This window comes from Metopolophium dirhodum, chromosome 5 (genome assembly GCF_019925205.1).
Source record: "Metopolophium dirhodum isolate CAU chromosome 5, ASM1992520v1, whole genome shotgun sequence".
In the NCBI taxonomy this organism is placed as follows: domain Eukaryota; kingdom Metazoa; phylum Arthropoda; class Insecta; order Hemiptera; family Aphididae; genus Metopolophium; species Metopolophium dirhodum.
This window is the reverse complement of record NC_083564.1, coordinates 3,093,250-3,108,686: the sequence shown is the minus strand read 5'-3', so window position 1 is coordinate 3,108,686 and position 15,437 is coordinate 3,093,250. Positions and strand designations below refer to the sequence as shown.

The window sequence follows — 15,437 nt, the reverse complement described above, 5'->3', positions numbered from 1 at the left end:
GCCTAACGCCCCGGGGGAGAGAGACGAATAGCGCCGACCATAGATCGCGATAGACATAATATCATAGCTAGCAAAGGGGATGTTTGGGATTTCTTCTGGATCGGACGCACATGCACCAACACTCGCGTGACGGAATGCGAAAAAAATTCCCGCGGGCACTGCGGTAGTCGCGTGAAAAACGAAAACAATTTCTCAGCTATGATTGAAAAACGTCGTCCACTGCGACACGCTCGCGCGTTCTCCGATAATATTATCTAGTCCCGAGCGACTGCAACGGCTGAGGACCAGAGTTAGGGTAACCGATTTTCAGGTACATCGCGTGTAGGTATGTATATAATGTGTCACGACTTACGGCTACGGGATGCCGGGGCCTACTCTAGGATATGAAAAACAATCAACAACTAATAATTGATTTTTTTTCTATGTAAACAATATAAATACTTATAACTTATATTATTTGTTTGTTGTAAAAATGTCATATTTTGACTCTAATGTTATTTTTATACATGGATAATTTTTCCAAACTATAAATATTGATCGAATAATATTAATTACTAAAATTACCAATCGCTTGAATTCTAATTTTAATAGGTACGTTAAAATTATTTTTAGGAAAAACAATTCCGCTAGCTATTTCACAGTACAAAATAGGGGTTGTCATATGAAAAAAAAAACAATAATGTGCATCTGCACAGGATACTCCTTATGTAATACACTAAATCTCAAGAATTTGAAAATTTAGTCTTTAAAAGTATATAATTTAAAAATTCCAAGAAACAGATTTCGTATGCCTCAAATTACTGAAGAAAAAAATACGGTGAATATGCTCGTAGAATCACTCTGTATATTATACAACACGAGAAAACGTATAACGCTCTAACTGCTTCTTTAGTTAATGTCTTATATATAAAATATTATATGATTGTTATCGTGAAACTAATATTCTGTGTTTTAATAGCTGTTTAATCTCAAATAACAACTAAGACAAACATTTCGATTTTGCGCAGTGAAATTTTGGTGTACGCACAGACGCACAGTAACAACATGATAATATTATGTAAATAAGTCGTTTTAAGAAAAAATATATAAAATATCCATCGAGAGAAACCACCGATAAAAACTATTAATTGTGAAATATTTTAATCGAAGTTCACCTAAATTGCCTCCATCTATATTCCACATTTCTCGCGCGCACACATACGCACACACGCACTCACACACCTATAATAACCTATGTAAGTAAAGCGAATAACTACGCGTCGTAGTTTTTTCTTATTATTTATCTTTCGTCGTCCCGCTTCGCCTCTTTTCGCTGGCAGACGCGAACGCGATACGAGCTCGCACTTATTCTCCTCGCCGACCAGCCATGGAAATACAGCTATGGTATGTGGCACGTAAACGCGCGTTACGTCCACGTGGTAAATAAAAAAAAACCCCCCCGTGCGGGCGGGACAGTAAATAAATTACATATATCGACGCGTGAAATAAAAATTGCCCGCTGGAATCGAAAATTAATGAAGCGTTCGGGAAAGACGACACCGCCGACAATGAACTCCATGCATGCGGCATAAAGCGGATCTTACCTTTTCAACGGCGGTCTTTTCATCGCCGAAAGTAAGTTCCATTATTCCAATATATATATATATATATATATTATACTCGACTATAATAATAATAATAATAATAATAATAAATATTTAAGTATAATACATGCGGTGGAAGGTGGTATTATAATAGTGGTAGCGACGATGGTAGCATATAGCGTAGGCATATTGTAGAAGTTTAATATAATGTACGAGTATACCTTTGCGTAGTTTCCATAACGCAATATGTGGTGGCCTTTGTCACTATTATGTGTATACCCACATTTATATACTACATATATAGTTATTCACCAACCATGCTTAGCCACGATTTATTCTTGTATTTGTATTTTTTCAAATATTCTGATTTTTTAATTTCTCAAGTATACTTTACAGTGTAAATGGTCAGTCAGCCTATGATATTACTAAGTACCTATATTTTATGATATTATTGTGAATAAAGTAATTTATACATAACCTATTTATGTGGAACCTTGTTTTAAATTTTCAAATCATAGCTATAAAAGTTGAACATTTTATAAATTTTTAACTACAAAATAATTATTAAATTTTAAATTTGATAAATTTTGTCAAAATACCAACTTTAAATGCTTATAAAAATTATTGTACTTATGTATTTTTAATTTTTTTTAACTGCTATTGTAACAATATACCAGGAGCCTTATATTAAACTCAAAATTGTCATGTTTTTTTACCCAACAAATAAAATTTTATTGACAATTACAAGAAAAAAACCAAAATAATTGAAAACTAACAATGCCCGTATACAGAATCAAAGAGAGTCAAAATAACAAAATCGCTTCATGAGAAATCGAGTGAATATCCAATATTGTAAAAATATGAACTTCAAACGCTCATAAAAATTTAATTTGATCGCTTGTGGACATTTTTTTTTTTTGTTGATAAAGGTAGGCAAACTTATGAGAAATCTGATATTACATTTTTAAATCTTAGATTTAAAAAGAAAAATTTTTATGAATTCTATCTCAAAATAATTTGCTAGTTTTCGTGATTTTTCCGTATTTTTTCAAGATTTGAACTTTAATGCTTATAAAAAAAATTGTGACTAAGGATTTTTAATATTTTTTAAATCGCATTGTAACAATATAGTATGAGCTTTTTTATTAAATTCGCAAGCTTTTTTACTCAATAAATAAAGTTCTATTGACGTTTATAGAAAAAATGACTAATAAAATTGGAAACTGTAAATTTTCCTAATCAGTTCAAAACAAATCAAAATATTTTGAAAATTTTGAAAATTTTTCATGTATAGAAAAGGCTAATATAAACATGTTTCAACGGGATTTGATTATTTCATATTTGCATACATCAATGTCAATATTTAGGACATCAAGTTTTTAAGAAAATTAAAAATTATTTTATTTGAATAAATGATCAAAAATATAATTTATTAATTACCTCTTTCCTATAGATTCTTCTGCAGGTGGTTTAATACTATGAAAATTTTGTAAATGTCTTATTAAAGACCCTGTAGTGCTGCCTACAGAAGAATATTCACTATCACTTTCACTGTCACATAAATCGCAAAAGGCGCGATCACCTTCACGTTTGGCATAATCCCATACCCAACTTTTTCTTTTCACCATTTTGTCAAGAAATTTTTTATTTTTTAATGAATACGATAACTTGATGGTTGCACGCAAACTAAACGAGTCGTATACTCGTATACTACTTTAAGTTCTTATCAAGGTATCGATGAAGTCGTTAGGTATATAACTTGTAACGTTCAGTAAAAATTATGCTATGAGTGTGTGTGTGAGTTCTATTTTTGCAACCGCGGACACCGTTAATTATCACGAGCACATAAAGATTTCCCGACACACCACTAACTATCCCCACAACCAGATAGGATAAGACAAACGCAACGGGTACTACAGAGTACTACGGGTACTTACGTTTTCGTTTACATTGGTTAAATTCATAATAAAAGATCAAGATTCATGAAGCTAATGAATACAATTATAAATACATTTTTTCGCCTGTTCACGTGATTAAGCTTTCGTTGATTCACGTTTATTAACCATACGTGATTTAATTTGTTTCATTCACGCCATGACGGTATACGTGAACACGTACATTCTTATTCACGTACAAAAATGAGACCCCTACTTTACACTACAAGTACTTTGATTTTCTTTAAGATTTACGCACTTATTATATTCAAAAGAGCGGCTCCTTTTTTACTGGAAATTGTTTATTGGGTAATTTTTTTGAAAATGTTGAATCATAGAATTTCTGAATTATTAAACTTAAAATGAATTACTTTTATTCTTAATAGTAATAATTATTTAGGATTATTAATGACCTTAAAATTAGGTCTAGATGATAAACATATGCTGATTATGGACATTATAATTACTTATGACTAAAGATAGTTAATCAATATTAGTATCTTATAATTTGTGCTAAAGATGTATACCGGGTGATTAATTTAAAGTAGGACACTCATTATTCAAAAAGTATAAATGTTTTTAAAAATATATTTTTTACATGGTTTCAAGTCGTTACCAAAAATAAATAACGTGTTTATTAAAAATTTTATTTTTTAATACTGTTATCCTCATAATTTTTTTTTAACTTTTTTGAATTACAATACGCAGCTTTCATTTTATCATTGAAAACAGAATATTTTTCTGTGTATTCTAATACATAACAATCAAATCTAAGATGAGTAGCTATTATGAGTTATAAGTATTTAAAGTTTAGAGACGCGGAGTAGTGGGCCAACATTTTGCGGGGTCAACTCGTACCACTCCACTCAGCTCATCAATACTTAAAATACTTATAAGTTATAACTCATATATACCACTAGTCCTAAATTTGATTTTTATGAATCGATATACTTAGAAAAATATTCTGCTTTGAAATATGAAATTAAAACTGTATGTTGTCATAATGTCATTACAAAATGTAAAAAACTTCAGAAATGTTAAGGATAAAAAATATTTTTTTTTAAACATTTATACTTTTTAAAATTATGAGTGTTCAATGATAAAATAATCACCTGGTATATTATATATTTGCGATAATACTATTAATATAAGTTTTAAAACTATAATGATGTGAGCCTAATAACTGTTGTTTCTAATAGTTTTCCATAGAAAATCCATAAACATTTAACACGAATTTAAAATATTCTAAAATAAAAAAAAAAAAAAATGTTTTTAAAATGTACTTAATATGCTGTGTGGGGTGGATCAGGTTATGTGTTTAATCAGGCACACCGTGAAATATAATATAATATTATTCAAATATTTTGGATATAACTCTCATACCGCGTGGTCCTTGAAAAAACTATTATTTATCGGTTCACTTTTTAGATTCTGAGCGAAGCGATGAGTGTATTGATTTTACAATGATGTTTTTTTTTTATTTTTTTTTGTGTCTGTCATCACCTTTTAAGACAGTAAAAGTGCTTGGATTTTCTTCAACAGTAACTTTTCTGATAGAGAAGTGAATCTAGTTGATACTTTGGGGGGTCGAAAGTAAAAATTTCCCAGTAGTTTTCAAAAGCGACGTGAAAAACAAAAGAAATATTAAGGAAAAACGGGAATTTTTACGCAAAATCTGTTTTCGAGAAAATCAATTTTGGTTTTTGATGTAACTCTAAAACAAATGACCGTAGGGACATGACATTTTGACTGAATGTTTGTAATTGCATTTCCTATACACCATAAAATGTTGATAATAATTTGACTCTTTTTGAGCTGTTTACGGACATTGTCAGTTTTCAATTTTTTTAGTTTTTTTTTCTATAAATATCAGTAAAATTTTATCTGTTGAGTAAAAAAGCTTGAAAATTTAATAGAAGGCTCCTAGGTTATTGTTTCAAAGGCAGATGAAAAAAATTGAAAATCCTTAGTCACAGTTTTTATTTATAAGCATTTAAAGTTCAAATTTTGACAAAATACGGAAAAATCACAAAAATTAGCAAATTATTTTGCGTTGAGAATTCATAAAAATTTTTCTTTTTAAATCTAAGATTTGAAAATGTAATATAAGATTAATCATAAGTTTGTCTACCTTTATTAAAAAAAAAAAATGTCTACAAGATACTTAAATTAAATTTTTATGAGCGTCTGAAATTTATATTTTTACAACATTTGATATTCACTCGATTTCTCATGTAACAATTTTCTTATTTTATTGTAATTAAAAAACGAATGACTGTAGATACTTGAAAATTTCACTGAATGTTTGTATTAGCATTTTCTATACACGATAAAATGTTGATAATAATTTGACTCTTTTTGAGCTGTTTACGGACATTGTCAGTTTTCAATTTTTTTAGTTTTTTTTTCTATAAATATCAATAACATTTTATTTGTTGGGTAAAAAAGCGTGAAAATTTAATATAAGGTTCCTGATAATATATCGATCTAATATCAGTTGAAAAATATTAAAAATACATAGGCAAAATTTTTTTTTATAAGCATTTAAAGTTCAAATTTTGACAACATTTATCAAATTTATAATTTATTAATTATTTTGTAGTTAAAAATGTATAAAATGTTTAACTTTTATGGCTAAGGATTGAAAATTTAAAACAAGGCTCCACGTAAATAGGTTATATATAAATTACTTAATTCACAATAAAATCATCAAATATACTTGGTAATATCATAGACTGACTGACCGTTTTTGCTGAGAATCGTTTTTCTTATACAATGATTTTATATCACCGAATTCAAATTTAACACCATCCATTACAGTGACCCACTTGTAACCTACTGTACAGCAGAGTGACATCCACTTACTCACCTTTTTTTGTTGTTGTTTGCTTACTTTAATGGCATAATTAATTGGTTTGATAATGATTTGTAATAAATAATTTATTGATTAGGAAGGTAATAAATTTGTTTTTTTAAAATAACCTAAGTTGTTGTAGGTATTGAAATTAGACGTTAACGACTAGCTGAATGTGCAAATGTTGATTACACCATTGTTCTCGACTCGTGAAAATTAAAATAAGTAAGTTTCGAAAAAAAAAATAGTGAAAGAAAGACGTTGTGGTAATTTACGGCGTATGAGCAGGCCTAAAAACAGAAAATTGCAAACTTCAGAAGGCTATAATTTAAAAACTTAACATTTCCTGTTTTTTTTTTTTTTGTATCATCGTTATTAGTTTGTTGATTTACATAAGTATCAAAACTAAAAATAAAAATAAAAATTTGAGTGGGATGGGTAAAGTTTTGTTTCCACATTGTTTTATGAGACGCACCTATAAAAGACCGTCACCCGAATAGCGGAATATAATAATATTATAGTCGTTATGGTAATTATTGCGCGATGTTATATAATATTTTATTGGACGTACCTCATACCTGTTGGCTGACATAATAATAAGGATGGACTCACGTAGGTATTATCTCGTCACATTTTACCACCCGACGTTCTTGTCACGTACTTTCGTGGAATAAGTGGGTAGCCGCGGCCCTATGCCACTATAATATTAGACCAAGGCATACGGCGAAATAATATAAAAACCAGAACGACGCGGACAACCGACAAATCAAATAAGTCGAAATAATCACGTCGCTCGATATCACACATCCGGCCGCAGTGTAGGTACCCTGCCGCGTCGATAGTTTTTATTCCCACGACGGAACTCGCGTGTCCAAAAAAAAAAAAAAACAAAAAAAAAAACGCGAAATACGAAAAATACGTCGAGACTAGATTATTATTAACACTTTGAGTGTATGCGGTGTGCATTATACGAACAGCCGTGTCCGCTGCAATTACACTGCGATGTACACGGTATTTTTTTCGAACAAAGAGTGCAAGATAAACACAGAAACGAGTCGAACGAGAAAATATAGCACACAACATTTCTTTATTTTGGTCGACCTATTTCTGTTCTTGTTTCTTTTTCTTTTTTATTTTAAATGCAAATGTTCATACCGCTCCGGTACGCACACGTCCAAACGAATTCGCCTTTTCAAACGTAAACCGTTGTTTTCGAACAAATGTACCCGGGGACTGACGCGGGGATTTGGCGCAAATCGTAACCACCAAAGATTCAACGAAAAAATAAAATAAAAAGAATACATCAGTTATTTAGACTTATCGAATCATGTTAGTCCATCACTTATTATTTCCACGTTAATTTATAAGTGATAGGTAGTTTTAAAACTTTATGTACAATAAATCATTCTAAGAATCACTACGGTCGTAGTCAACTTTGTCGTTGGACTCCGGAAACAAAATACCTACGTCTATTCATGAACTAATTTTGGTCACTATAATTTAGTAGTGAGTATATTTTTTATATTATTATTATTATTATCATTCTTATAGTTTTTAAAAATTGGTAAATTGTAGTTTTTGAATGTTAAAATATTTGTCATACAGTGACTTGTAAATTGTACATATATACTGGCATTAAGTCCAGCGTAGTATATTGTTTTGTTATTACCCATGTGGTATACTTATACAATAAATTAACAGTCATCCAAACAGAGACATTTAATATTTTTTAACAAGTAACATTTGTTACAAACAATTATAAATGAAAATTTGACTAGGTACATAAAAAGTGTTAACAATGCCAACAAAAGCACCCTCTCAAAGTTTTTCTTAATGTAACGTGAAATATACTGCTAATATCAGATTAGGGGATTTTTAATCAAGATCGAAATTCATTCGATTTTTATGATTGGACAATGCATTTGTAAAAATTCTAATTTTTGAATTATTGAAGTTCATTATAGTAGAAATAATTTTGAAATAAATGTATTACATGACATTTAAACGTTTTATTTGGATTTAGCGAACCTATACACACGCACTACCTACAGTATAAAACTTACAATTACAGTATGACGTACTGGCTGTATTATAGTGCTATAACATACAGCAATTTTTTCGAAAAACCCACGGGATTTAAATTTTTAATTTTTAATCACTTGTAGTAATAATTACTATAGTAATTACATAAATAATTATTATTTAAACAAAACTTTAATATAATATTACATAATATGTCATATTAATTATTATCATTATCAACCTGTAGATAATATGTATAAATATATACAAGGTGATTCACCAAGTATGATAAACCACCTTTTTTTCTTCAATAATGAATTCATATCAAAATAATCTTTTGGTTCATTATTATTATAATACTGCGTTCCTGTTCAGTCTTGAATAATAAAATAATATACAATATTAAAACTACAAAATAGGTATATTCGTAAAAGTTTATTTTTTTAACTGCAACTGTATGGTATTGGGTGTTATATTATGTTCAAACTTCAAAGTGAGAGCATATGAACAACGCCATTCACGAGGATTAACATTTTATTATTTTTTTTTTCAAATGAAAAATGCCTATAAAAAAATGCTGCATTTATACCAACTGCGTGTAAATGCCTCGTTGTGAAAAGTCGTTATTGTTGAAATCTATCTCTTTCATCACTGGCATATTATTATAATCTTCTGTTATGTTATTTATTAATCTCTCAACTAAAACGTGAACATGAAAAGTAATATTATAAGTGGAATTAATGTGTACAAGCTGATCCACTTAAGTGTCGTTTTTTTCGAAAAGTTTTAACTTTTAAAAAATATTTTTTGTAACCGAAGCCGAGTGGTTTAGGGGGCTAGCGTTTGACATACTTTAATTGGCAAGGTTACACCCGTTAGGTTACCCGTCTACTTCCGATGAATGACTCCCCCGATCATGATCATGATAGTAATGACAAGGGTGAGAAACGAGAGTGGATTTTCATACATGATTCAGAAAATTCATTTTTGCATATTCGTAATTAGCGGTAAAAGTACTATCGATAGAAAAAAAATGTCGTGTATAATTATTGTATTGTTCCCAACTTAATTGAAAAAATACATATTTTACAATCTTTTATCGTTGTCATTATTCATATTTTTACTTTTTTCAAAAACCATATATTTTTTACCTCATATTTCAAAACACAATTTTCTCAGAGTATTTTGATGCATAATTATTATTCGAGTCATTAATTAATTAAATATATTCAATACTTAAATGAGTGGAGTAGAATGGCACAGGGATAACCCGCAAATTGTGGATACATTATTAGTAATTACTCAACTCGTCTTCGCTTAAATACATATAAGTAATTAACGACTTGTTTGAAATACGGTTTTTGTACATCACAGTACTCCAAAAAATTGTTTGCTCTAGAATATGAAAGTAGAAATTTAAGACGTCATTAAAAAAAATATATATATTAAACTTATAAAACAATGACGATAACAAGTTAATTTTTTTCAAAAACCTTCATGAATTGTAACACGACAACAAATTACTTCAAAATAATACTTTTATAGTTTTAAAATAACAATGACGAATATAGTTATTTAAATAGATCACCTTTTAATTATTTGTGTGTTGTATATCAGTATAATAATAATATCGCTTGACGAACAGTCATACATTATATTATATTATTTTTATATTATTATAATGTGCATAAAATACTATAGAAGAAAAAAAATTCTTGTTTCACTAATATCATAATATTATTTTATGGTGGCTTAATGAAATATGGAGGAAAAGAGAGCGGCAGAGTTTAAAGTCATATACGTTTTGTGGGTTCCTATATACCTACCTAATACTATATTATTACCTAGGGATATTAAATAATATTATCGAACGTATTACGTATTTTATTTCGATAATATTATAAGATATTATTTTCAGTTGTCGCATTTCTTAAACGTTAACATTTCGTACGCGTGGTGTAGGTACCTATATATACCTATACATACCTATCTGCTATTATTAATAATGTTGTGCATTATTTTATTTGACAGCGTATGAAATCGCTATAACGATATACACTGCAGTGGTATATTATACACACTATGTACCTATCTGCTATGTACATTATACATGTATATGAAGTTATATATATGGCACGTGTAACGGCGGCATTGAATGTTCTCGAGATATTCGGCGGGGAAATCCGAAAAGATACTGTAATGAGAAGAGATGTCACGATAATAACGATGAAAACTACGAGTGTTTGGCCAGATTTATCAACTGAAAATAACGAGCTAAAGCTATACGGTAAACATAATAAAAAATAACAACAACATTATACTACACACATGGGGGTGGGGGGTAGGGGCGGTATGTGATGAGGAGAGGGGAGGAAATAACAACGGAGAGTACACTGTGAACGCCATATACACACAAATGCACAGCAGTCAAAGTGCGTACAGGTACCTTTTTTTTCCGTCTGGAAAATTATAAAAATTACCAAGTGAAACTTTTCGGGCTACCGTGGCGGTTTGTTAATGATAATAATTTACCTCGTTTGCGAGAATTCGCACAATTGGTATGCGTCCCTTATAGGTATATATAATGCATTAGTTATCGTTACGCGAAAGGGACGTCTGTAATACCTAGTATAATATTTGTCTAAAATTGTATTTTCGCAGCGAGAGCGTACCTATATTATACAAGAGTTGGTACCTATGCTTGGAGAAAACGTCGTGTTAAAAATTTAAGTGAATGTTGTTTATTTGAAAATATTATATTATCATATAGGTATTATTATTTCACTCAAACGAATAAATAAAATACATAATTTTTGTTTTTTATTTTAACTTGAAATTTTATTTTTGGTTATGACGATGTTACTATAGGTAATAATAATATTAAGTACTTTTTTTTTTTTATAACGTTTTGTTAGTACTTACATTATATGTTATCATTTTTTCCAGTAGAATAACGTGTTGTGGATCCGAATAACCATTATTATCGTGTTTATATCGATTCTATATTATTTATTCATTCTGTTGAGTGAGAGTAACGTATTTGTCCAATACTGCTGATTACCGATGTTTCATTTTTATTAGATCAACATTGTTAAATATTGGTCTATAGATAGACGTAAAATAGTTTTCAAAACATTCGTTCAGTTTTGGGGTAAACATATAATTTTAAAAATAAAACGCCCTGTAAAAATTCTATAATAATATCAAAACGCTATAAGAAATACATATTAAAAGTAGAAATTAAATTGATAAAATGTTATAATATAATAAAATTATTATTGATTATAAATATCATAATATTTTCATCACACTTAAATAATAGGTCTATAAATTGTAATTCAGAACATTTCAAAATTTCAAAATTTAAGTGTTCCCTGATCGATATTTCGCACGCAACATACCTATATACTTGACGGTGACTGTCACGGTAGGTATAAAGCATTGTTTAGACTCATCAATAATGATTTGAATTGTCATTGGGACTTCAAGTTTTTACGACTTTTTCTTTTAACAATGAGTACCCATAATATAATATTATATACATAGACAGGTGCATTTCGCCACTTTGACAATTGCAAAAGACGTATCTGCGCTTTATTTATTTATTTATTTCGACTAACTTTGGGCACATCGTATTACAATAAAATAATATCATTGTGCAAAGGGATTGAAAAACATTAATGCTATTAAGTGTATTCAAAGTATTTCAAACAAAATATAAACAAAGTATAATATCGTAAATACAGAATATTATTGTAAAACCGAACGATCTCGCTCGATTCGATTTCGAGTCTTTTGCTGCAATATAATATAACAGGCACCTATATACATATATTTTGCATGTAATATAACGAACGAAGTTATTATAAGTGTTGTTTTTTTTTTTTTACTTTTCTATTAGTTTTGTTTACAAATATTTGATACAGATCAGAGTCCAATAAACAATAATGGTATTTTATTACGCCGTCCACGAAAATATAAAAATCTACCAACATAGATAATATGGACTGAATTGTTTCATATAAAAGTTCTAGTCTTGTAATGAACGTACTTGTATGCATTTTAATAATATCATCTATGCGTTCATTAAAACGGATTCAAATATTTTTTTTGTCACTGAGAAGTGTTTCAAAAATTTTCAAAATGTATACATTTTTTTCTGTCCAAGTGTTATGTGGAAATAATAATAATATTCAGAAAATCTATAAACTACCACCTACGGCTACATATCATTTAGTTAATATACTATATGTTATGACACAAGCCTGGGCAAGTTAATAATGATTTTTAATTGAATTAAGTTGATAGAAAACATTTGAACAAGTTTAAAGTTAAAAGTTATCCTAATTTTTATTTTAAATCAGTTAAGTTAAAAGTTATAAGGACAACTATAATTAACTAATTAAGTTATTTATTTTTTAATATATAAATAGTCGGTAGGTAATATGGTTTAAAACAATAAAAAGTAAATTTTTATGCAATACGGATCATTAATAATAATTGTATTATATTTATTATTTAATTATTTATAAGTTAATGTAACTTGGATTTGATTAAAAGAAACTCATTATTTAATAAGTTTATATAAATAAAAATCATTCAATTTAATGAAAATTAAACTCAAAAAAGTTAAGTTAAACAGTTAAAATCAACTTAACTTAAACTGTTTAACTTGTTTATGCCCAGGCTTGTTATGACATAGTACATTGTGTTATCTTTTTGAATGGCAAGTGATTTAAAAATATGTATTTTTGTTTGTCTATAGATATTTTTCAAATTTAAACGCATAATAATATACAATATAATAAGTACGGTGTCTTTAGTTTACCGAGGGTATAAAATATATGCTAATATTTACTATTTACTTATATACAGTGTATGAGTCTTTAAAGTGTTATATAAATATGCTTATTTAATGTTGGGAAATTTAAAGTGTTTAGGGTGAACGTTGTTAAATTTGTGTAAACAAATAACAATTAAAGTGCAATAAAGTTCATTATACTTGGTGTAAATTGACTCTTGAATTATATTTTATGATAGCTACAACAACGTGAATAGAACCTATTTTCTTTTTTTTATTATTTATTCAGGATTTGCCATTTGGAACAATCTAATTTTAAACACTGTTTTTGTTGTGTATAAAAAATGTCCTTAACATCACACGACAACGATGTGATTCTTCTATGGTTTGAAAAAAAAAAACTCGTATCTATACAATTTACGTGATGAGATTATTGTATTGATTTTATTTGAGTTTTTGACGTTGTGTTGTAAATTGTAATTAGAAATAAAAAATAAAATACAGAAATTAACATGACACGTGTTGTACATTTTGCAAATTGCATTTAAAAACCAATTTCGTTCTATATGTAATTATCACTGAGGTTACCAATAAAGTATGGACTTTGATATTGTTATCAGTATAATGTATGTGTACTAATACGTAGAATTCATATTTTGTTTGGCACTATAGCGTGTTAAGCCCCGCCGATCGAACACGAGGTATTACAGCATGAACTTTACGTTTAGATCCCGTAAATCGTATCGATAAGGGCTGCACAGCGTAATAATAAATCGAGCGATTTGTGTGTTCTGTGGTGGTTTTTTTTTATGCATAAAACGACTTCGGCGAAAGACTGCGACAAAAAATTCGTAATTCGAAAAGACCATAATATATTGCGATGCTTTGTCGTATATGTACACACAACCGGCGTGTGTGTCGCGTAAAGGTTCTACCACATTATTGATATTAAAATAGCCCGACGATTGTGTATAACGTCGTGCTAGTATAGGACGAGAAATAAATCGATAAACGACAGTAATAAGTACGTCATTTTTTGGGTACACATTTCGTTTTATTTTTTTATCAATATAATATTATTGTTCTAACCGTAATGCGCCATAGATATTCTGCGGTGCAGAAGACTACCTATATTATGATGACGCTATTAGCATATACAACGTATATTATTTTTTACTAGGTGTGCAATTGACTGCAGTTTTGGACATAATAATATTGATAGGTAACTAACAAATTGCCGTGTTGGAGTTCATTTTTTTAAAACTCGTATCAATAAATTATTATTAACACTTTTTAATTTTAATTTTAAATATTAATAGCTTTTACAGGGGCTAAAGCATGCTCAATCTCGTGATTTTAATTAAATGCAAAATACAATAAATGAAAACACAAAATTCGCAATGGTATTAATTTAGACTTAAGAGCAAACAATGCTAACAGAGCTAACACGTTTGAACCAAAACATTTTAACAAACCCAAATATTTTATTTGGACACAATAATGTACAACTCAAAAAAGATTATTTTTAAAAACTATAAATTATTTTGTGACATCTTCTAACCGGAAATCAATTTTGAAACCACAAACATAGTAGATATACATAATAATCGGGATCCAATAAATTCTGATATTTTGGAATCAATTTGAACTAGGTACCTAGCTTATTATAAGTAATACGTACATTAGTATTATACTTACCAGATGTAGGTGTTTTGTATTTGTTACGTTGCGCAGACAACCACATCCAAATGATACAATTATGTTTTGATATTAATTACTTTACCTGGCTTAGTTGTATGAATCAAAAATTAAATACTTGTGGTTCATCTAACCTACGACCTGCCTTTTACCAAACAAGAATAGTATTTAAACTATTTAAATCTGTGAACATTATTATATAATATTTTTAAACGATTAGTATTTAGTGGGTATGATTTAGAAGAACAACCTGTTCTAAATACCTGAGTTAAAACAATAATATGTATTGAAAAATGATGCGATCGTTTTTGAAGACGTTACAATTACACACTAGCTAATACACTATGAGGTCAGTTAATAATATAATAGTTACTAAGCAGGTTTTAATTAAAAACATTATGACGTATATGTAGTCTAAAAACTTAAAATGTAACTTGATACATTATAATAATATATTATTATGTATTTACGTAAATTAATTTTGACTTATGGTCTTCAGGTATTTAGGTAATCATAAAATAAATAAATTATTGTACCATTGTTAT

At 28.7% G+C, this 15,437-nt stretch overlaps 1 protein-coding gene across 1 annotated transcript in view; it reads right to left on the bottom strand.

Annotated features, from left to right (window-relative positions):
• LOC132944730 (uncharacterized) overlaps nucleotides 1–3,211 on the bottom strand; it is a 163,646-nt gene extending 160,435 nt beyond the window's left edge. The window contains exon 1 of the mRNA XM_061014211.1: nucleotides 3,024–3,211. Coding sequence (XP_060870194.1) covers nucleotides 3,024–3,211 — 188 coding nt within the window. The remainder of the gene's footprint in view (nucleotides 1–3,023) is intronic.
• Between the last annotated feature and the right edge of the window lie 12,226 nt (nucleotides 3,212–15,437).